At 53.4% G+C, this 22,791-nt stretch overlaps 8 protein-coding genes across 8 annotated transcripts; 6 read left to right on the forward strand and 2 right to left on the reverse strand.

The window, feature by feature from the left end:
• Positions 1-754: 754 nt before the first annotated feature.
• On the forward strand, positions 755-3,097 carry NCS57_00394500 (Gal-mutarotas-2 domain-containing protein; the record flags this gene model as incomplete). The annotated part of the gene is made up of 1 exon (XM_053053922.1): positions 755-3,097. The coding sequence occupies one exon, from the start codon at positions 755-757 to the stop codon at positions 3,095-3,097; it is 2,343 nt and encodes a 780-aa protein (XP_052916082.1).
• A 3,497-nt stretch (positions 3,098-6,594) lies between these two features.
• On the forward strand, positions 6,595-8,448 carry NCS57_00394600 (MFS domain-containing protein; the record flags this gene model as incomplete). Its single annotated transcript, XM_053053923.1, has 7 exons — positions 6,595-6,641; positions 6,698-6,946; positions 7,000-7,064; positions 7,115-7,570; positions 7,656-7,766; positions 7,836-8,201; positions 8,255-8,448. The coding sequence occupies 7 exons, from the start codon at positions 6,595-6,597 to the stop codon at positions 8,446-8,448; spliced, it is 1,488 nt and encodes a 495-aa protein (XP_052916083.1).
• A 961-nt stretch (positions 8,449-9,409) lies between these two features.
• On the reverse strand, positions 9,410-11,572 carry NCS57_00394700 (Cellulase domain-containing protein; the record flags this gene model as incomplete). The annotated part of the gene is made up of 2 exons (XM_053053924.1): positions 9,410-11,022; positions 11,074-11,572. The coding sequence occupies 2 exons, from the start codon at positions 11,570-11,572 to the stop codon at positions 9,410-9,412; spliced, it is 2,112 nt and encodes a 703-aa protein (XP_052916084.1).
• Positions 11,573-11,992: 420 nt separating this feature from the next.
• NCS57_00394800 (uncharacterized protein) lies at positions 11,993-13,238 on the forward strand (the record flags this gene model as incomplete). Its single annotated transcript, XM_053053925.1, has 2 exons — positions 11,993-13,145; positions 13,201-13,238. The coding sequence occupies 2 exons, from the start codon at positions 11,993-11,995 to the stop codon at positions 13,236-13,238; spliced, it is 1,191 nt and encodes a 396-aa protein (XP_052916085.1).
• A 386-nt stretch (positions 13,239-13,624) lies between these two features.
• NCS57_00394900 (F-actin-capping protein subunit alpha) lies at positions 13,625-14,763 on the forward strand (the record flags this gene model as incomplete). Its single annotated transcript, XM_053053926.1, has 7 exons — positions 13,625-13,678; positions 13,737-13,755; positions 13,815-13,930; positions 13,988-14,077; positions 14,128-14,180; positions 14,228-14,365; positions 14,415-14,763. 7 exons carry the CDS (start codon positions 13,625-13,627, stop codon positions 14,761-14,763), a joined length of 819 nt encoding a protein of 272 aa, XP_052916086.1.
• A 2,199-nt stretch (positions 14,764-16,962) lies between these two features.
• On the forward strand, positions 16,963-17,731 carry NCS57_00395000 (Cytochrome b5 heme-binding domain-containing protein; the record flags this gene model as incomplete). Its single annotated transcript, XM_053053927.1, has 3 exons — positions 16,963-17,288; positions 17,355-17,481; positions 17,552-17,731. Exons 1-3 carry the CDS (start codon positions 17,170-17,172, stop codon positions 17,729-17,731), a joined length of 426 nt encoding a protein of 141 aa, XP_052916087.1. The 5' UTR covers positions 16,963-17,169.
• Positions 17,732-18,658: 927 nt separating this feature from the next.
• Positions 18,659-19,573, forward strand: NCS57_00395100 (Transcription initiation factor IIE subunit beta; the record flags this gene model as incomplete). The annotated part of the gene is made up of 1 exon (XM_053053928.1): positions 18,659-19,573. The coding sequence occupies one exon, from the start codon at positions 18,659-18,661 to the stop codon at positions 19,571-19,573; it is 915 nt and encodes a 304-aa protein (XP_052916088.1).
• A 601-nt stretch (positions 19,574-20,174) lies between these two features.
• On the reverse strand, positions 20,175-20,896 carry NCS57_00395200 (DSBA domain-containing protein; the record flags this gene model as incomplete). Its single annotated transcript, XM_053053929.1, has 2 exons — positions 20,175-20,659; positions 20,734-20,896. 2 exons carry the CDS (start codon positions 20,894-20,896, stop codon positions 20,175-20,177), a joined length of 648 nt encoding a protein of 215 aa, XP_052916089.1.
• Positions 20,897-22,791: the final 1,895 nt, after the last annotated feature.

Below are 22,791 nucleotides of genomic sequence, written 5' to 3' on the forward strand. Positions count from 1 at the left end.
ACGGGCAGGAAGAAGGGGACGACGAGGACCTGGGATTCGTGGAACTGAGATGAGACCGGGGGGCGCAGAGGCTCACCGTGGAGTCGGAGGCCCGGAGCGGAGAGTGGAACGACGCGCCGAAGTTCCTAGCACGGGACGGGACGCAGGAGGAGATGAACTGATGAGAGGATAGAGTGAATCAGTCAGGTGAGCGGATAGAGACAAGGTCGGTGTAGGTCAAGAAACACGCCCTGGAACCCCACGATGGTATGGTTGCATTTAGCCGGGTGGGCTACAGGCTATTAACCCGCCAATCGAGCCATGCTAGGGTGTGCCCCGGTCAGTAAGTCGGCATACAGGCAGTAAAACTCACAGCACTAGCTTGAGAAAGCATGATGTGTCTGCTGCCCGAGCCGGGCGAATGACGCCGCAGGGTCATGGGCCTTTTGGGACGAGCTTGCAGAAGCTGCCATGTCATGAGAGATGGTGGGGTCGAGAGGGGAAAGGAAGAAGCTGGATCCAATGATGACGACGTGTTGGAGGCGGTTGAATTGCTCTGATCTGAGCTTTGCCTCGTGGGATGCTAAGAGTCGTGAGGATGAGGTTCCATGATGGGAGGTGGAGAGTGAGACCATGGTCTCTTGTGCTACCTTTCTGATTCAAAGGGAGCCGTTTTTCCCTCGAGTAATCTTCTCTTGAGTTGATTCCCCTCAGACACGGCCAATTGAGCCAAAAAACACTTCTCTCTACTCATCATATTCTCACCTACAACACCATGCATCTGCGCGATGGTATGTGGCTGCCCGCCGAGGGCGTCCGCACCGAGTATGCTGAGGACGTCTACGAGATCACCCCCCAGGAGGACCAGCAGGCATTGAACCTGCTGTGCCCGGTCAAGCACATCAACTCCCGCGGCGACACCCTCAACCAGCCGACCGTGACCCTCGACCTCAAGGCCGAGATGGACGGCGTCATTTCCATCGAGTCGACACACTGGGCCGGCGCCCAGAACAAGGGCCCTCACTTTGACCTCTTCCCCGATGGAAAGCCTTCTGTCGAGGGCAAGATCGTCAAGAGCGACAAGGGCACGACTCTGCAGTCCGGCTCCCTGTCCGCCACGATCCATCCCGACACTCACAACTTTGAGATCAAGCTGCACAGCACCGACGGCTCCAAGCACCTCACGACGCTGGGCAACCGCAGCACCGGCTTCGCCTACACAACCGCTCCCAGCACGCCCATGCAGCTGGGTGACATGCGAGACTTTAAGCACTACATGTTTATGCAGACGACTCTCTCGGTCGGCGAGTCGGTCCACGGCCTTGGAGAGCGCTTTGGCGCCTGGAACAAGGTCGGCCAGAACGTCATCCTCTGGAACGCCGATGGAGGCACTTCCAGTGACCAGGCTTACAAGAACGTCTCGTTCTGGATGAGCAACCGTGGATACGGAGTCTTTATCGATAACCCGGGCCGTGTGGACATGGAGATTGGCAGCGAGCGATGCTGCCGAGTTCAGACCACTGTTGAAGGCCAGCGCCTTAAGATGTACATCATTTACGGCGACGGTCCCAAGGATGTGCTCAAGAAGTACACTACCCTTACTGGCAAGGCCAACAAGGTTCCCAGCTGGAGCTTTGGTCTCTGGCTGACCACCAGCTTCACCACAAACTACGACGAGGCCACCGTCAACTCGTTCCTCGAGGGCATGAAGGCCCGCGGCTCGCCCGTCGACGTCTTCCACTACGACTGCTTCTGGATGAAGGGTTTCCGCTGGACAGATTTTGTCTTTGACGCCGAGCGATTCCCAGACCCCAAGGCTCAGATTGCCCGACTCAAGGAGAGCGGCCTGTGCAAGAAGGTCTGCGTCTGGATCAACCCCTACATCGGCCAGGCTGGTGAGGCCTTCAAGCATGCCGCTGAGAAGGGTTATCTTCTTAAGCGCAAGAACGGCGATGTCTGGCAGTGGGATCTGTGGCAGGCCGGTATGGGTCTTCTGGACGTTACCAACCCTGAGGCTTGCGCTTGGTACGTCGAGTGCCTCAACGGCCTTTTCGACAAGGGTGTCGATGCCCTCAAGACCGACTTTGGCGAGCGTATCCCCACGCTCGACGTCCAGTGGCACGACCCCAACGTCGACCCTCACAAGATGCACAACTACTACGCCTTCCTCTATAACAAGCTTGTATACGAGGCCGTGCAGAAGCGCTACGGCAAGGACGAGGCTGTCCTCTACGCCCGTGCTGCCTGTGCCGGAACCCAAAGATTCCCTCTCGTCTGGGGCGGTGACTGCGAGTCGACCCCTGAGGCTCTGGCGGAATCCGTCCGTGGTGGTCTCTCCATGGGTCTGAGCGGATACTCCTTCTGGAGCTGTGATATCGGCGGCTTCGAGGGTTACCCACCTCCGTGGATCTACAAGCGATGGGTTGCCATGGGTCTTCTCTGCAGTCACAGCCGTCTCCATGGTAGCAACTCTTACCGTGTGCCCTGGACCGTCGACAACGACGACCAGACCGAGGAGGGCTGCTCCAAGACCCTGGCCAAGTTCACGGCGCTCAAGACGCGTCTGATGCCGTACTTCTATGCGCAGGCCATGGAGTCGATCGAGGGCGGTATCCCCATGTCCCTCCGATCCGTGGCCCTCGAGTTCCCCAACGACCCCACAGCCTGGTATCTCGACCGCCAATTCATGGTCGGATCCCAGCTGCTTGCGGCCCCCGTCTTCGAAGAGTCGGGCGAGGTCGAGTTCTACCTCCCCAAGGGCAAGTGGACGTCTTACTTCACCAATGAGGTCAAGACTGGACCTGGCTGGTTCAAGGAGAAGCACGCCTTTGGCACGCTTCCCCTGTACGTCCGCGAGAACACCATCCTTGTCCTCGGCAGCCGCAAGCAGGTCGGAGCCGCTTACGACTACGCCAACGATGTCGAGGTTGCCCTCTACCAGACTTCCCCTGGCGCCAAGACGACGGTTGTCGACGGCGATGGCAAGGTTGTTGCCGAGCTTGCTGTCGGTTCTGACGGTAAGCTTGAGGGCACTCAGGCTCTCAAGGGCGATTTCAAGGTTGTGGAGAAAGGTCGTGACCTTGAGGGAGATGCTCCCGTGTCGATTGAGGCCCTGTAAAGGATTGGGTTATTGATTGAATGGCACTTGATGATTTGGATAGAATGAAAGTCTACATAGTTTAATGATATGATTTATGATTTCCTATTTTACGATTCTATTCAATTTTGTTAAAAGTAGGTCAACCTCATGACACACAAGCCATCATGCCATGCCTTTCAAGGCAATAGTCAATACAAAATAAGCATTGCAAATACTTCTGCTCAACACTCTCTTTACGATTCCATTGTCATTAATCTGTCCAGTGATTGTTTACCTCGGCTAAGTCAAATGAAGAGATGAGAGCGCAGCATTGCCATCCTCATGAGCTCTCGATCTAGAACACCAAGTCGAAAAGAATCCATGAGGCCGGGGGGCGGGGGCGTCTGAGCAACCTAGCAGGGCTAATGCAGCTGTCAACCGATCTAGGACATATGGGGTAATTTTCGCAAATCACTTTGCCGTCAGGCCTTTCCGCAGAACTAGTACAGGGGTAAGCCGATCTAGAGCATATGGGGTAATTCTCGCCAAACCACTTTGCCATCAGACCTTTCAACAATACCATCTCCCAATCATGTGCTATCCTAGACCCAGTGGTCTGGTCCTTGGTCATGGGTAAGATCGCTTGAAGGAAGGATCACAACCCCGGGCGATTCCGGAGAGTCGCGAGGGTCCGTCCTCCGTGGTCCAGGCTTCTCTACTCCGTACACTCTCGCTAGAAAATCTCTGCTTGCCTTGTGATGAAGCCAATCCCTCGTCATGACAAACCATGCCCCGCCCACATTCCTCCCTGGAGCCCTTACCCAGTTCCAGCATTGCTTTTCAGCCTCCTTTTAGCGGAGCCGGCCTGGAGCCATGACGGTTGCCGGAAACGGCAAACAGGACGGTCCATGTGACCTTTGATTGGGTGATCAGGGTGGGGCATTCGGCGAGCGGGCCCCGCTGGGCTTCGGTCAACTCCCGTGTAAGACCCGGCTCCTCGCGAGAGCCTCAACTCTTCTCATGATGGGGGGTGTGTGATGTTGAAAGGATAAAATGTTTGACCCGCTAGATCTCTCTCATTAAAGTTGAATCTACCCGGTGTCCCTATTTAACCGGAAGCTCGTGCCACGCATGACTCCACACGCTCATGATCCGTTCTCCCGGTGCCGTTTTGGCTGAGTTACCACGCGTCTGGTTACAGGCGGCACAGAAGCTGGAGATGGCGATCGTTTTTGCATGGAAAGTGATCCTATTCTCGATGGATCAGCTTGTTTACTTGCATGTTGTCTCACGAGTTCGTGTATCGACTGTGCCGCGCGGCTGGGTCATTCCCGAACAACGTTCGAGGAGGTGACATGGTTTGTTCAATGACAAGAAGCAAGAAATTTGAGATGTCATCATTAACAGCTGAATTTTCATTACTGGGACTGTCAGGTGGAGGCTAAAATCAAGAATATCTTGGTGGTGTTTTGGTCATGTTACAGCATACTGGGGCGGAGATCTCCCAGCGCTGAATGGGATGATCTACCCTGCAATAAAACACTACACGCCACTAAGAACAGAAGAACCAGGCTACTGGGTTTTCTGTGAGTAGCTTCATTTATTACGACGACTACTTGAGACAGCTTGTTCGGCTATTCAAGCTTCAGGGTAATTACAAGGTGAATGTTGAACGTAATAGGGGCAATACTTTGTACACTACATAAGTTATTGGACATACCAACAAGGTCATTATTTGTAAAAAGGATACAGGCTTGTCGTGACTTTATCCACATACAGGTTCAAAAATCATGACAATATCCAAGACAGAGGAGAAGTATTCCACAAACCTTCTGCAGTTAGTTCTAGATATTTTTAGGTCGTGAATGGCAACCAACTCGTCGATGAGACCTCATGAACCAACTGCCAAGATGTATACCAAGAAGTACTTGCTTATTCTCTGTAATATGCCGGATGGGACTGTAGCATCACATGTACCGTCTGTCAATTCGTTCTGGAACACATATGTACATGTGTTTCGCTGCGCCAAGCGTAGTAGTATTGCCACCCAAAGGGACCAGGGTAACAAGCACATATTTCAGCCTTTTACGATGCAAACCATGAAACTCCCATGCACGCGGGTTAAGAAAAAAACGAGATGCCAGTGTAAACATATTAGCCTTCTCCTCTCTCAAGATGGTCAATAAAGTATAGGAAGAATAGACAAAAGAGCTGTAAAGTATTCCCTTCATTATGATATTTTTTTTTTTTTTTTTTTTGACGTTTTTATTGTATTTTAAACGTCTCTGATGTTCTTGTATCTCGTTCATGTCTCGTTTATTTCTTGCCCGGCAACTATGCTCAAATAGCCGATTACGCCAAGGACATGAACTTGCGTTCTCTCGCATGGGTGGTAACCACACACTCATCTCGGGCGTGGCCGTTATGTTACCCCAGAGATCAGCATTCTTTACATCTTAAACTCGGATGACCGAGTAGCTCGATCACCTATGGATTGACCGACAACCTCGCCTACTCTGAATCTGATATGATGTTGCTGTCAAAGTCGGGCAACCCGGGGTTCGAGTCATAGGAACTCGAGCTCTGCTGCGATTGGCCCGCATATAAGACACACCAGCATCAAAGGTTCCCTCGCGACGAGTTCCACAGAGACAGCATTTAACCGGAGTCTAGGTCCGTCTTGCCGGCCCCACCGTGCCGGGACCCCTTGCCCGTTCTACGTCCGGCACACGGCAAGCTGTGGCTGACGGACGGCAACGGAACTGGTCAGATCATAGGCGTGTGGTTCGGCTCTCGAACGCCTCCTGCCTTGGCTGCTTGGCATTAGCGATGGAGGCTGATTCGATTCAAACACGTTCGTTAGACGACATCCACTGACTCGACTTGCCTCTGACAGGCTGGGTAATACCGTTTCCCATTTTACCCGGCGACGGTGAGACGGCAACGGCTGACGGCCGGCACGTGGAGGCTTTAGCTGTCCCAGCCGCTCGGGGCCGACGATGAATCGCGTCAGGGACAAGGTGCAGAGCCCTGCAGACCCGTCACGACACTGGATCGAGACACCAACAGAGAGCGTCGGTTGAAGCCGGGGTGAGTGGAGATTTGCATCTCGACCTTGGAGACGGGCCGTTTCTCTTTGTCTTGCCCGTCATGTGCCAGACGCAGTTCGCAACGCGGCTAAAGAGAATAGACGCTGGAACCCGTTACCCTTGCGTGATGGTCTGTCCGCTGGTAGCATGACGGTGCGGAGATGCCCATGGGGGGTCCCCTGGGGAAGTAAAGTTCTGTGGGTCAACGGAGATCAGGAGGAGACACGGGTAGCGTAGCATAGCATGTCGAAAAAACACGGACCTGGGCGAGGTTCGAGAATGGAGCCATGGCGAGGCCTTGATACAAATAGACTCGAGGCACCGCGTTCTGAGCCGACTTTTCTCTCACATCGATCATCGACTACAAGATTCCTGGCATTCTTGCCTCTTACTCACATACACAACTACAAACAACTACACACATCTCGATAGAGTTGGACTCTCAATATGGGAAAAGCCTACAACATTGGCCTGGCTTGCTTTGCAGCCATTGGGTATGCGCACTCACCTCCCAACAGATCAAAACGCAACATTCTAATAACTTTTTCAGCTCCTTCCTTTTCGGATATGATTCCGGTGTGATGACGGATGTCATTGCATCCAAGAACTTCCTCAACTTCTTCGACACGACAGACACATCGCCCATCGTCGGTGCCATCAACTCGACCTTCAACGGCGGAGCCGTCTTTGGTGCCCTCTTCGGAGGTGTCATTATGGACAAGTACGGCAGAAGGATGACAATCGGAATCGGCGCTCTGATCTGCACTGTCGGCGGTGTTCTCCAAGCGGCGGCCTACCAGTAAGGAGAGATCTGCGAGCCATCATGACCTGACCTGCTAACCAAGTTTTTAGTCTTGCTATGATGTTGATTGGCCGTATCATTGCAGGATTTGCAATTGGTCTTCTTTCCATGAGTGGTAAGTTCCCCGTTTCCCCATCTCCACACTCTGGCTTACAGGTTCCCCAGTCCCCGTCTACCAGTCCGAATGTGCCAGCCCCAAGAACCGTGGTCTCATCGTCGGTCTCGCCCAGCAGATGATTGGCGTTGGTTTCATCGTTTCTACATGGATTGGCTATGGAAGTCACCACATGGGTGATCACTCATCCTTCCAGTGGCGGTTCCCACTGGCTTTCCAGGCCCTCCCCTCCGCCCTCCTGTGTGTCGGCATGATGTGGCTCCCAGAGACTCCCCGACATCTCATTGCCTCTGACCGTTTGGAGGAGGGAATGAAGATTCTCCACAAGCTTCATTTTGATGGCCACAACGACGACTGGGTCAAGGCCGAGTTCCAGGAGATCAAGATGACCATTGACGCCGAGAAGGCCGCCACCGCCCCCGGATGGCTTGTTATGTTCAAGGTCCCTCAATGGAGGAAGCGTCTGGCTCTTGGTACCCTGGTCCAAGTGTTTACGCAGTTTACTGGTACGTATATGTGGTGAAAATCGCCAAAACACCACACCCAAATCTGGCGATACCTCGACAACCACAATTCTGACCCGTAGAACAGGAATTAATGTGATTGGCTACTATCAAACGATCATGTATGAAAGCCTGGGCTTTACTGGAAGCAAGAAACTGCTCGTTGCCGGCATCTACAACTGTTGCGGTCCTATCGCCAGTAGGTTTTTCCTATATGAAGCTCCCCACGGGGCCCCCGCAACTCCAGCAGCTTACTAACCACTTCTAGACTTGTTCTTCATCACCTTTATTGCTGACAGAATCGGCCGAAAGCGTCCCCTGATCTACGGTATCCTGGCCATCACCGTCGCCCTGATCTGCGAGAGCGCCATCAACAGCCAAAACGTCGACGGCGAGAAGATAGGCCTTAGCATTGCTGGTGTTGCCTTCCTCTTCTGTGTCACAATCATCTTCTCCCTCTCTTTCGGCCCTGTCAGCTGGACTTACATGGCTGAGATCATGCCCTATCAGATCCGTGGAAAGGGATGTGCCTTTGCCACCGGTATCGGCAACTGGCTTGTTGCCACCTTCTGGGCCCAGGTCAGCCCTTACGGTCTTAAGGAGCTTGGCTGGAAGTTCTACTTCCTCTTCGTTGGTATGTCACAGATTCCACTGTACCATATGAAACCACCAACTAACGCGAAACAGCCTGGAACCTCGTCATCACCCTCCCCGTCCTCGTCTTCTTCTTCCGCGAAACCAAGGGACTTTCTCTCGAGGAGATCGATCTCATGTTTGGCGACCGTGCCCTGGGTAACCTCCCCAACGATATCGAGAAGAGCGCTGTCATGGGCACCACCAGCCTCGCCCACGAGGAGGAGCCCCAGAAGACGTCTGCTTAAGAAACCGGAGTATATGTAAAACGAACTATGGGATGTAATGAGAAGCCACGGCCGACAGAAAACTAAGATATAGACCTGTTGGGCAGATCTAGAGCCGGGATGTAATAGGTAGCATGAGCGAATGAGACTACGAATTTGCACAGTTTCAGATATATCTACTTGTGTCTTGACCTGTCACCGATGTGAGATTGAACTTGGCAAATGCAGTGTTTCCGTGTGAGTGGGCTGAATTCACCTGGCCTTCGTCGTGAGATGAGATGTCTAAAACAACACCTTGAACACTCGAAAGACGTTCATTTGGAGTTTCAAATAAGAACACGGGGAATTAGAAGCGGTCTTATCAAGCCTTAGTATAAGGATTGAATAAACTTAGACATGTTTGTCCTAAATTAGGACTGCTCTTTTATGATCTAAAGAAGAAATGCTGATGATGATTTGATGAGGATGACTGCCATGCACAGATTTCCCAAATCGGCAAACCGGCATTCTATCTAGAAACCAGACTCGAGATGAGTAAACTTACCCTCCCTTAGAGGGGCAATTGATAGGTGTTGAAGAGAGTGCCTGATGGGTATGAATGATTAGTTTAGTCTGGCCATCTGAGTCTAGATGGATACCCTACCTATATATAAGCTGCATGTACGTATGAGATGGAACAATCAGGGTTTATCCATGTAACTATCTGCTTCACTACCCTCATCGACACAACATCCACACAAACAAGTGGGCTGTAAATCAAGACGCTTCATTTATGCTCAGACTATGACTCTCTACATACATTGTCTTCCAGACAAGTTTCTCTCGTAAGACATTGATCAGTCACCTCATGTCGGCCCCGTATATCGGCCTGCGCGTATGTTCTCTATATCCCCATATACTTCCCCAACGCCTGAAATCACGCCCCCTTGCTCGGTATATCCTCCACTATATATATGTGCGCAAATTACCAGTCTCCTAACTCCTAGTAATACTCTGGCAGACTATCCTTCTCGAAATCAGGAACGTCCTTGTCGCAGTCAAAATCACGATCCCAAGGCTTCTCAGGCAAAACACCAGCTTTGAGACCAGCCTCGTAACTCCACTGGTAGTTGTTCTCCGTCTTCCACGTCCAGTAGAACCAGCCCCAACCCTTCTCGAAACTGTGCATCTGGGCCTCGGCAAACATCTTGAGGAACTTCTTGTACTCGTCACTCCACTTGTCGGGGGCAGCATTGGCCTGGTCGCACGAGCACTTCTTATCTTTAGTGGGACACCGAGGCGTCAAGATCGAGGTGTTCGAATTGCCCGTGTCGTACGTGCCCTCCCATCTGTTGCCCCAGCCCACGCCTGTGAGGTACTTGGCACAGTCTGTGTCGGCCTGTGACCATTCAGCAAACATGGTTGGTCCGTAACCTGTTGTTGTGTCCATGCTCCTCTCAGCCTGCTCCGTCCACCCCTTACAAGCGTACTCGACCTTCTCCTTGTGCGTAAAGTCAATCTGATTCTCGTTGAAGATGACGTACTGGTGGACATCCAAGATCATGTCGTCGTAGCCAGTCATCAAGCCCTGCCAGTTGTCGAGTCCCATAAAACCGTCTCCAAACACAACGAGGGCCTTGACGCCATTCTTGCGCACAAGCTTATACGCATCCTCTGTCCACTGGATGACTTCACTCGTCTCGAGAAAGGTCATTCGAGGTTCGTTGACGAGGCCGTAATGCGAGATGATGTTCTTATAGCGGTCCTGGGCGAAGAACTTGGACAGCCGGTCATGGATCTCGAGAGCTCGCTTTGCATTCTCGTCTCCATTCTTTCCGTTCAACCAACCAATGTTTCCCCATCTACCACTGTGGTTCCAACCGTTCTGACTGCCAGGAATGCCGTGCAAGTCCAGGTTTACTCGCAGGCCATATTTGCGGCACCACTCGATGGCACGCAATAGGTATCGCCACGAGGTTCGAAACACGTAGGGATCTCCATCGTATACTTGGACGGCCCAATAGTTGAAACCGATTCGAACGTGGTCGAGGCCGGCGGCGGCGATGTCCTTGAAGGTATCCTCCGTGATGAACGATGCGTAGTGTTTCTCCAGTGTTTCTCCTGCATCAGCACCCAACTTTTCAGACAATGTCCATTCATCAACAATGCCTTCATCAGTGTCGTAATTGAACAGAGACGGCGTGATAAATGGTTCCAGGTAGAGCCACCCTCCGATACACACTCCCCGAGCAGGCTTTTCGGTGTATGAGCCCCATGGTTTGTTCAGTGGCGGAACCTTGTCGTTTGCCCGTGCCGAATCGTCCCAGTCATCGTAGAGGCCCATGACTGGCAAGTCTCCAACCATCTCGTCGGTAAAGGTGACGTTGAAGTCGGTTGTCGTTTCCCATGTCCAAGGATCGAGGTATGTGTTCTTCCACTTGTCGGGTATATCCTTGCGATCCATGCCATCGAGACCTGATTTGTCGCCGCTCGAGCTGTCTGAATCACCACTATCGTCACCACCTCCTCCTCCTTTCCCTTTGTTCTTGTTGCTCACAACCACTGCCACTATAATGATGATGAGGAGAACGACAGCACTAACACCTAGAGCAATCCCTGATATCCATGTAAGCACTAGACTTGCAGAAGCGAGAGAATACCACTTACATAGCTTTTTCTTGCTCTTTTTCGGTCTTTCCCTTTGGTAAAAGTCCTTTTCGAGACTATCGATGCTTCCCCCACCACCTCTCAGCTCAGTTTGTGCTCTTCCCTCTTCCATGATAGCTCCGCTCACAACTCGTCGCTTCTTCCCCTTGCGATGAGTCCGCGGCCTATCTGGATCTCGGTCGCGTTCCCGATCCCGATCCCTTCTTCGATGCTCATCGTGGTTGGCTCGAACTGGTCTTCGGGATTCGTCTCTGTTGGCTCGACTTGCTCGTTCGCTTCGTTTCTTTTGGCGCGCATTCTCTCTGTCCAGATCGGCGAGGGCCCCTGCTGATAACGACTTTGAACTTCGATCCCGAGCCTCTTCCGACCCCGAAGCTGGTCGGCGCGATCCTGACGACCTCTTTTTCTTGTGCCCATTCTTTCTCGACGATTGCCCATTCCGTTGTCGATCTCGCTCTCGCGGTCGGTGCGACCGCGAAGGGCGCGACGACTCTGGCATGTTGAGAATTGCGGCAGCTGAGACTAGAGTGCGACCCTGGGCGAAAAAGAGGCCACGGCGACCATTCAAGAAGGTTTTAGCTGCAGACGGCGATGACGACGCATAACCCTGTTGTCGACATATTTCCTGTTTGGGGACAGCCTTGGCGGATCTTGGCGCCACTCGGCTGTCGGCCGGGCAACAATCTTATCAGCGGCTTATCTGGGGTCAAGGCGGTCGAGGCTTGGGTCAATGGCTACCGATGGCGATGAAAGCCGTCAACCGCGCGGGGGCCGTAGCAAACCGAGCTTGACATCACCAACGCCGAGGACATCAGCCCTTGGGATATCTACCTTTACCCGCTGCTGCTATGCCGTTCATTGTATATTCCTCACCGTCTATCTCCTCCTTCTGCGCCTGTGAAGCCTGTCCAGATCCGACATGAAGCACCGTGCCGTACACCAGCTGAGGAGGGCCATTGGAGCCGCGACTATTCGACTCCCTGTAAGACGCTGTTATTCGACACATCCTCCCAATGCCAGATTAAACCTTCCCGTCGACTATGCCACGACCCCTCTGCTCGCCCATAGCTCCCAGGCAGCTCTTAGTAGCAAGGAGCTCCCAGAGGACGTCCGCAATGGCCCGACAAAGAAGATGAACCTGTTCCAGGCCATCAACGACGCCATGGGCATTGCCCTCGCCGAAGACGAGTCGGTCGTTGTTTTCGGCGAAGATGTCGCCTTTGGAGGAGTCTTCAGATGCACCATGAAGCTCGCAGATACCCACGGCGCTGAAAGAGTGTTCAACACCCCCCTGACAGAACAAGGCATCATGGGTTTTGGTATCGGACTGGCTGCTGAGGGCATGCGACCCATTGCCGAGATTCAGTTCGCCGACTACGTCTACCCAGCGTTCGACCAGCTCGTGAACGAAGCTGCCAAGTTCAGATACCGTGATGGAACTTGTGGCCGGAGCGTGGGCGGCCTGACTGTGCGCATGCCATGTGGTGGTGTCGGCCACGGCGGACTGTACCACTCTCAATCACCCGAAAGCCTGTTTACCCATATTCCAGGCTTGAGAGTTATCATGCCGCGCTCTCCAGCCCAAGCCAAGGGTCTTCTTCTCGCGGCCATCCGCAGCAACGACCCCTGCGTCTTCATGGAGCCCAAGATCCTGTACCGCGCCGCCGTTGAGCAAGTTCCCACGGGGGCGTATGAGCTCCCACTATCAAAGGCCGAGGTTCTGAAGGAAGGCAAGGACGTGACTATCATTTCCTATGGCCAACCTCTGTACCTCTGCCAGTCCGCTATCAAGCAGGCGGAGCGAGACCTGGGCATCTCCGTCGAGCTGATTGATCTCCGGACGGTGTATCCTTGGGACAAGAAGACAGTATTTGAGAGTGTGCGAAAGACTGGAAGAGTCATGGTGGTTCATGAATCTATGGTCAACGCAGGTATCGGCGCAGAGGTTGCTGCGGCTATTCAGGAAGACCCGGATACCTTCCTTCGACTGGAAGCCCCCGTTGCTCGAGTTGCGGGATGGAGTATCCATAACCCTCTGATCTTTGAGAAGTTCCATCTTCCAGATGTTGCCAGTGAGTATCCATGGTGTTGATTCGCAACTGCACATCCACTAACAGTGTCGTCTAGGAATCTATGACAACATCAAGAGGGTCTTGGACTATTAGTTAGAGGAGGACCAGGGGTACATTGACTGTGAAATATCAGCTGGGGCTTCTTAAGAGTAAACATGTATGAAAAAGGGACCAAGAAATACTTGGACTAGGTCGTAGCTTTTCTAGACAGAAGCTGAGAGCTTGAAGATATCCCAAGAATCAAGACAGCGCGTAATAAGACGGTACTTTTCTGACGTCAAAGCCAGGAGCGGTGTGCATGTACCCCACTAACGCATCTCATCATGCCCCACCCAAGCTCGTCGAGCATTCGCCCCGCCTCCCGTTTCCCCCTATGGGTCGTGCTTCAGAACTCGATGCATTGAGCCTCAAACGCCATCGCCGTCACCTTACATCGCTCTCCTCCCGATCCTTCCTGCGCATCTCTAACAACTTACACCATGTCGGAGATTGAGACCGTCTCGTCCTTTGTGGAGGGCGCTCCTCCTGGAGAGGTACTGGCTCTTCCCCAGCAAGCTCCACGTCATGTCATCAGCTAACAAATAAGGATAGCTTGCCGACGTCGTCGCAGGTACTTTGAACCGCAGTCACGATTGATCAACGACGAGTGAATTGACTCCAAGCTGGCAGACATCAAGGCCCTCGCCATCTCGTCCCCCGACATCATCTCCGACCTCGCGCCCGCCTTCGAAAAGTACAACGAGGAGCAGTTTGTTACGGTGAAGCTGCCCGGCAGCAGCCAGCCAGTGGGTGACCCCTGAACCGGCATTCCGGCGGACTTTGTATGCTGAGTATTGGGATAGGTCATTATCAGCTCCCACAACTCCCTCGGAGACGGACGATACTACGATGTTGAGAGCTCCTCCAGCTTCGCCTTCAACCACGCGACGCAGGTAAGCTCAGGAGGTGATCTAAGCGACCTGGGGTATTGACACGAGGATAGAAAGCTAGCGCCGTGCAAAGCCATGTTCTTGAAGGCCCTCAAACAGATCTTGTGTAAGTGTTGATCTGTCGACATGCGACCAAAGGCTCACAGATGCCAGGAAATCCACGCTCAAGAGCATCAGCGCCTACGTCAGCGAGCACTTCCCCAATGCTGCATACGGAGTCTACCCCATCCAGTCGGATTCGCAGATTGCAGTCATCATTGTCGGAAACAAATACAGCCCCAACAACTTCTGGTAATCTCGCCAAACCGCCTTGGCCCTGATCCGAGCTAACCCGCCACAGGAACGGCCGCTGGAGATCGCTCTACATCTTCGACCCCTCGTCTGGGACCCTCGAGGGCTCCATCAAGGTCGACGTGCACTACTACGAGGACGGAAACGTGCGGCTCCTGACCAACAAGCCCGTCTCGGGCTCGATCCCTTCGGGCAGCGGCGCTGGCGTCGTCAAGGAGATCTCGTCGACAGAGCGCAAGTACCAGGAAGAGCTGAACAAGGGCTTCGTGAGCCTCAGCGAGGGCGCCTTCAAGGGCCTTCGCCGACAGCTGCCCGTGACGAGGCAGAAGATTGAGTGGGATCGCGTGACGAGCTACCGGCTGGGCCAGGATATTGGTGGTGGAAGCTCGCGACGATAGACTGATTAGGTTTCCTGTGTCTGGCTTGGGTGTCGGATCTGAGGGATAGATTTGAAGGTGTAGCAACTCAAAGAGCGTAGAGGACAAGTTTCGAGCAATTGTTACACTGGTTTAGTTCGTCTTGATCAGATGGATGTCTGCGTTCACACCCCTTGACCATGGGGGTAAGTCATGAAGATGCGTCCAGGTGGGCACGGAGACCGGAGGCCGTGTCTCGGGACGCGGCTTATGGTACTCGAGCGTTGGTCCACTCAAGTTACCTGGCAAGAGACCTGATTATCTCGATAATCAATCCGGGGTTGCCTGAGTTTGCTAGGATGAGTAACGCTTCCTAGTTTAGTCTGGTTTTTGCGATGGTTGTTAGACGAGCAGAAGCTGGATGACAGCCTGGCAAGCCTCATGCACAAGTTGCGATCACCAACCCTGATTCATCGTCAAATGTATCAGCCTGACTCAAAACAGGTGACGTTTCCCCGGGCATACATAACCGGTCATGATCACGGGCGGCAAATGGGGGAGGATTCCACAAGGTCGAATTGCTACCTACGTACAGCGATTCAAGTGGCAGATATTCTACTCTGCGAGGGTATTTCTATTCTTGCCTTATTTGGAGAGTGTTCTCGACTCTGCCGATAAGAGCAAGAATGGGGTAGTCTCCATTTCACTACTATAAAAGGCAAGGAACTCGAGCGAGGGAGGCTTCATCATGCATCGAGTGGGCCGCAAGAGGCAAAGATTTGAGAGCGAGCATCGAGATAACATCTATTCCTCGGGAATCGGGAATCGGTATCTGCCCACACGGCAACACGTCCCTCCTCCACCTTTGACAAGCCACGGGCTCTGGGGAAAAAAGAGGGCAATGCACAATCACAAGATGCGTCAACGGCCCTAGCGCTTCCGTCGGAAGGCGGGGTACAGTACAGCTGATGGGATGGATGTTTGGTAATGGATGGGAGAGGAGGGGTTCCCTCGGAATCGGAGAAGTAAGAGACGGTCGGCAAGGTGTCCGGGTATTGTTTCTCTAGTGGGAGACTCTGGGAGAGAGTTGAACGGTATCTGGAGTTCGGCTGCCTTATCTCTAAACGGCAATTTCCTCCCTGGGCCGCCGTGATCCGAGGAACCCCGCGCAGTGCGCGGCGAGTACGGAGGACAAGTCCGGATTTTAGTGTGCGCAGCGAGGCACTTTACCTTACCTTATCTTGGGCTTGTCCTGTCAGATGCGGGGGAGGGGAGATCTGGGCGGGAGTTGAAGCCATTCTCGAGAGTCGTGATGTTAGCAGGTGGTGGGATGATGACACCTGTCGACAGCGGATGGACGGAAAGATGCGGATATAAGCCAGCAGGAATAGGGCACAGCTTCGGAATGGAAAGATCCCCATGGCATGGTGCTCGGAACCATCATGCCCGGCCGGTAGGCATGAGATGGAATCCCGCCGTTGAAATGACGGTGTGTGCCGACGGGACCTCACCGTATTCGTACTTGGGACGGCCGCCGGTAGCACATTGCTCAGTCGGGAACCGCAGCGGCTCTTGCTCCCTTCTGCTGTCAGAGAGCTAGCTAACTAAGGAGGTCCCTACCCAAGCAAAGAAAGAAGAAGAAAAAAAAAAGTGGCCAACCCCTGGAGAGTTTGGAAAGGGAAATGGAAGACGAAAAGTTCCGCGGACGAATCATGGATCGAGGACGGTAATTTTGACTCGCGCAATTGGCTGGAGATGGCTCCAGGTGATGGGTACGGTCCCTTGAACTGGCCAAAGTGGATGGGGTCGGAACTTGAGCTGGCCGGGTCGTACCAGGCGAGAGGAGAGGAGATGGAGCTCCATCTAATGTGCGTCTGCGTCTGCTGGCGGCTCGTGGTGAAAGACGTGGCCACTATGAGCCATTGCCATCCATTGCATCGCTGAGAAGAGCGTAACCTTTTGTACACGGTGCCAATGCCCACCGGGGCCCTCTGTAGAAGTAGACTCTGAGAAGAGCCGTAGGCAAAAAGCACCTGTTCTCGCAGTGACCGGGTACTAGAGGGAGAAAAGTCGCTGTCATTGCCCCCCCATCAATTCGCGTCGGCTTTTGTTGTAGAGGTCCATCGGAACGGGGACCACTCAACGCCCTGTGACCCGTCCGCATAGCGTATTCGTAGCGCAGAGCAAGGTATCGGTAAGTAGGTAGGTACATCCATTCTAACCCTGGCTCATCTTTAGCAGGGGACCTGCCCGTCCATCCATGACTTGAGTTTCTTCTGCCACTTCTATCTGCTTCTGCTTCCCTCTTCCTTTTCTTCCTTCTCTCGTCATTCCTCTCTGCTCATCTCTCTTCCACCTCGTCCCGACGACAACCTCACCTGCTTCTCCTCGACAGACCGATCAATCCCCTTTCGCGACAACCGTCAAGTCAACCCCAACACCGCAAAAATGGCCCAGGTTCAGGAGTTCACCATGCAGGATGTTGCTGAGCACAACACCAAGAACGACATGTACCTCGTAGTCCACGAGAAGGTCTACGACTGCACCAAGTTCCTCGACGAGCACCCGTACGTTTGATTGAGACAAACACCCCGCGCGACACCGCCTGTATGCTAACATTCGCAATCCTGCAGTGGTGGTGAGGAGGTCATGCTCGACGTCGCTGGCCAGGACGGCACCGAGGCTTTCGAGGATGTCGGCCACAGTGACGAGGCCCGGGAAGCCCTCGACAAGCTCTTCGTCGGTGAGCTGAAGCGCATGGTGAGTGACGCCCAACAACCCTTGTATGCACCGCACCGCAACACACCCACTGACACGTGCAATTCTACAGCCTGGCGAGGAGGGCCCCAAGCGCACCATCGTCAACTCGAACCAGAGCACCGGCAAGGATTCAACCAGCCTCGGCCTCGGCCTGTACGCTGTGGTCGTCGCCGGTGGCTTCTTCGCCTACCTGGGATACCAGTACCTCCAGAACCAGGCCGAGGCTCAGGCTGCCCAGGCCTCCGCATGAGCGCAGCACTCAATCGCATCACACAAAAGAAGCTTTTCTGTTTTGCCACGACCTGGATGCCGACCTCGGCGTCCACTGGCCGACGACGCATTGGGAGTTTGGCCTTTTTGAGGGCAAGGGAATTGGGCGATAGACGGCGCGCAAACAAATCTCATCTACCCCGGCTTGGTTGGACATAGGCGAGGACAGCGGGCGGCTGGGCAAAAAAAGTGTCCCCCCCGTACTTTTTTTTTTGTTGGGGCCGTGCGACCAAGGATAAGGGATCGCAGACCCAGTCTGAGAGGCGCGAGACTCAACTCGTCGGCGCGATAACATCAGATTACGGAGCACGGTGTTGCATGGGAGAATCTTTTCACAATGGAAGACAGAAGCAAAACAAAGCAATCTGGGGCCCGTAAAGTAAATATCTATCACTGTTTTAATCGACGAAACGATTGGTCATGCATTCATGCGATGAGTTCCAGCCTTGATTGTTACACTGAGAAGAGCCGCCGTGTGGCTGTGCCGACGACAGACAATGACTCTGAGATGCAGAGAACAGGCAGCCAGTGACAAGAATTCAGACTTGAACGTACCGTCTATCTTGTCAGAGTAGGTATAAACAACCTCGTCCACTCCTCATCACGATCAAAACAAACGTGGCACTTTTCCTTCCTTCACCATCTGTTGGAGTCTCTCTCTGTCTGGTCCGTCGCCACTAACAAAAGACATCCCTGCGCCCTACAACGCCACAGTCGCAGAACCCATCAGCCTCGTCTGCTCACGGATCAACGTCAATCCCAAACTTCAACCTCCATTTCTGCCTATTTCTCTTTTGTCTCCCGCCTCCGCCCGTCCTCTCCTTGACGCGATCCTCCGAAAGCGACAAATCCGCCAGAAACCTTCGAGTTGCACAGTCCCGTTCCTTTGCCTTTTTAGACGCTCACCATGTCGTCGTACCTCGACAGGCAGGCCAACGCCTTCAAGGGGACCCTCTCGGCTGCCGCAGCAAAGATCTCCAACCCGTCCAGCAACAAAGCCTCGTCCCTCGCGCCGCCGTCGCTGACTCCTCTGTCGCCTTCTCCCTCGGCCGCTTCCGACCCAAACACTCCCAGCTCCAAGCGAAAACGAGATGCCGCGCCCGAGGTGCCCTACTCGCAGCCTCAGCTCACGGGCTACGGCGCAGAGGTCAAGACGCAGATGACGTTTGCCGTCGAGTACCTGAAGAAGAAGGGCGACACAAAGACCATCACCGAGATTATTGATCATCTCAGTCTCCGCGGCTACGATGAGGAGCACAAGCGCGAGCTGGCCGAGGGCCTGCGCGGCCACCCCCGTGTCGACTGGAAGCCCGATGCCAGCCTCAGCGAGCAGACCTGGAAAACTGGCACCTATGCGCACCGACCCATCATCCCCAACGTCAAGGACGCAACCTCGCTGCTTGGCCACCTCCAGGCCAAGACGGACGCATCAGGCGTGTCTGTCAAGGACCTCAAGGATGGCTGGCCCGACTGTGAGGATACACTCGCGAAGCTAGAGCAGGAGCACCGGATCCTAGTGGTGCGCACGAAAAAGGACAACCTCCCGCGTTACGTGTGGCCCAACGACGCTTCGCTGCACCATTCAGTCCAGCCCGAGTTCCAGGCCATGTGGCACCGTGTGCCCCTGCCCAGCATCGACGACATGCACCGCAAGCTCGTCAGCGTCGGACAGAAGCCTACGAGCGAGGACCCACACAAGGCGGCGCAGGGACAGGCGTCAAAGCCCAAGCAGCAGAAGCGCCGCGCGGGCAAGCGCATCGGCAAGGCGACCAACGTGCACATGGCGCATCTCATGCAAGATTACAGTGGCATGAGGAGGTAGAGCCGATACAGGAGAGACGATGTGTGGACTGTGTTGATGGCTCATTCATTCACGCGGCGTTGGACGGACTATGGCGGTTGTTTTCCAAGAATGAAGGGAAAGGAGGTATTTCAATTTCTGGCGTTTGGTGTAGACGGGTTTTTGATTTTGGTCAACTAAAAGACAAAGGAAAGGCATCAATGGCAAATCAAGCTAAGGGGGGACAGTGAAGGGCACCTAGACAAAGAGAACCAAGGCAGAGCGCCAGTATAGGTTTTTATCAGCGATAAATAACGGTTTAATCCAATAACTCCTACGCTTCCGTATCGTGTACGCGCGAGGTGTATTTCTCGTGTACATACACAGGTACTTACCATGGGAAGAGGAAGACATTTAACCTCTAACGTATCTAAACCAAGTTGGCTATCTGATAGCCCTAGACAATGGGTGCTTGGTCGATCCTAGCACAAAGATTGAACAAATAATTAGAGGCTGTCTCAGAGTTTTGACTTGACTTGCGAAACGATCTTGATGAGAATTTATTGAGGGTGGCTAACATACCCTTCCTTACTCTGTAGTATCGTCCAATGCTAAATATCCACTCCCTGTATCGCCGTTACCCTCATCTACCCTCCCGCCGTATCTTGTCAAACAAGCCTTCAAACACATCCGACTCTTGATACCCTCCTACTCTGAACCTCCCTTGCACCGTAACGCACGGCACAGCCTCGACACCCCCAACAGCCGCACTCCTAACCTCATCCTCAAGCATCCTCCCAGCTTCTTCGCTCCTCAGCACAGCCCTCACAGCAACATCATCAAGACCGGCTGTGCTTCTTGCCACCCTGACAAGCCACTCCTCGTCGGCAATGTCGGCGCCGGCCTCAAAGTGACCCCGGAAGAGGGCATCGAGGAGGGCCGCCTGGGCGGCGGCGCCCCGGGTCGAGAGGGCTAGGGCCAGGAGCCGGTGACCGGGCTGGGACGGGCCTGTGACGCCCGTGACGGAGAAGGAGACGCCGTGGCGGGCGCCGGCCTTTTGCAGACGGGAAGTGAAGACGCGGAGCTTCTCGGGGGACATTATCTTTTCGTAGAGAGCGCGTTTGTCACCTGTTGGATATGGTGTTAGCTCCTTGTGTAAGCTGGGGGAAAGGATGGAGTGTTATTATCAGCAGGCAACATACCTCTTCGTAATGTGGGATATAGCAGAAAGGGCTTCCAAGAGACGTCAAACTCGATCTCGGGGTGGAGGGCTTGATATCGTTCCATTGCCGCCTCCAGACTCTTCTTCTGGAGGAAGCACCATGGGCAGAGGAGGTCCCCGTGGATGACAATATCCACCAGCATGGCGTCGAAGAGCGAGAGTTGCTGTTGACTAACGATTTCCTGCTTGAGGAACTTTCCGAGAGATCCTTTGTCAAGATACACTGTTATCCGAGTGTCGAAAGAGAAGCTGACGAGTTGCTGTTGTAGCGGTTGTTGTTCAAGTCACTCTTTGTCAAGCCACCCGTAGATCCAAGATAGAAACTCTGTGCCCTTGCCCTCCTCTCGACATATAAAAACCTTTTCCCTCCCCTCCCCGGAAACCGGGCTCCCCTCAACTTGATATCTCTTTTCCCACCCAGGACCAGGGGGGGGGGTGGTTCCCCCGGACTCAACCAAACAAAGCTGGACCATCCCCCTTCAGAGACGTGGCACTCCAGCCCTTCATGAAACGCTACCCCCATCCTCTTTGGTCCTCGTTTATAATCACAGAGAAGGAAAAAAGCTGCAGCATGTCCCATGTCATACGACGTCCCCGCCTCGAGGTGCCGTTGAACAATATTGATTATGTCTGCGATGATTAATCAGAAAATCAAGACTACCCAAACCCCGGCCGGCTCTCTGGGGGTGGAAGCGAGGAGGGCCAGGGGCAAAAGAGAAAGGCTCTTAGTGGCTTGACCTAGAAGGAAATTCCTCAACACGTCCGGCCAGCGCGGGCTTTTCGTGGCCTTGGAAATCTAGACCGGTCGTTGGGGCTTGGGGGGCTTGCGAGAGTCGCGTGCTTTTTGGCGGCTCGTGGTCGACCCAAAGACGTCATTGTGGTCGATGAGCGGCAATTGAGGCTCCGCCTGGGGGGGCACGAGCACGCATTGTCGGGTCCAGGAGTGAAACATTTTGGCACGTTTATTGATCGCTTATCTGAGTATTAGTATCAAACAAACACATAGTCAGAAGAGATATTACCAAGTTTTGGGATTAATTCAATAAAAATTACTCTATACCTTAGATAATCTTCTCCAACTTGAGGGTTACTTCTGACAATAAAATAAAGATGCCGGCATTATACCCAGGATAGCCGCATTGACACACACACTCCCAGGATCTTCAGATGCAGCCCAGAGGCACAGAGATCAAAGGTGAGATCATGTTTCGATTCGCTCCTTTTTTCCCGATAATTCTCGGGTCCGGGGGCCTGCAGAAGAAACAGCTCATGACGGGATATAGCGTATAACACCTGATTCGTTGCACGAGACACCCAAGACGACGACGGCCTAGATCACCGCCTCAAAGATTAGCTACAAAGTCAAAGACTCAAGAAATTGCACCCTTGGTTGAGGCTAGCAGGACGACTAGAATAGCCGAGGAATGATCAAAGAGCGTTGCTTCGTTGACGCCACACTACAGTAGCGTCGGATAATAAAACTTCACCAAGGCAGAGAATCAAGAGTAGTAGGTTGCATCAAAAACAGTCGATAATTCGCAAGTCTATGGTGTTTGCTCCCAATCCCCAAGTCCAAGTCTACATAATAAATACACAAACAGGCCAGCGTCTTGTGCTTCCCGTGATGCCTGCTGTCTTTTTGTTGCTGGTTGATACCTAACAGCAAATGTTCCGGTGTAACTCCCCTCCCTTTGCTTTGTGCGTCATGCAGACAATGCCCTGTCCATCATCGTAAGGTTGCCGGCCGCCAGTCTATGTGCTACTTGAACAAAGGAAATAAAAAGCATCCATTTCTGATGGAAAGAGGGGGAATCAATAACGATGAGCGAGATTAGAAACACAAAATTGCTGAACCGATGACGAAAGTGACATTCCAAACATGCTCCGTCTAGGAGTGAGCTCCCGCGTTGGGTGGTGACGTAGAAGGTGGTGGTGGGTGGTATTAGGAGATCGCGAGAGCATGCCAACTTTATACGAGTTCGTTGTGAACCCTGGAGAGGTGTGAAGGATCCAGTCCGGGAGAAGTGAACGCTGCTAT

This window comes from Fusarium keratoplasticum, chromosome 3 (assembly GCF_025433545.1).
Source record: "Fusarium keratoplasticum isolate Fu6.1 chromosome 3, whole genome shotgun sequence".
Taxonomy (NCBI): domain Eukaryota; kingdom Fungi; phylum Ascomycota; class Sordariomycetes; order Hypocreales; family Nectriaceae; genus Fusarium; species Fusarium keratoplasticum.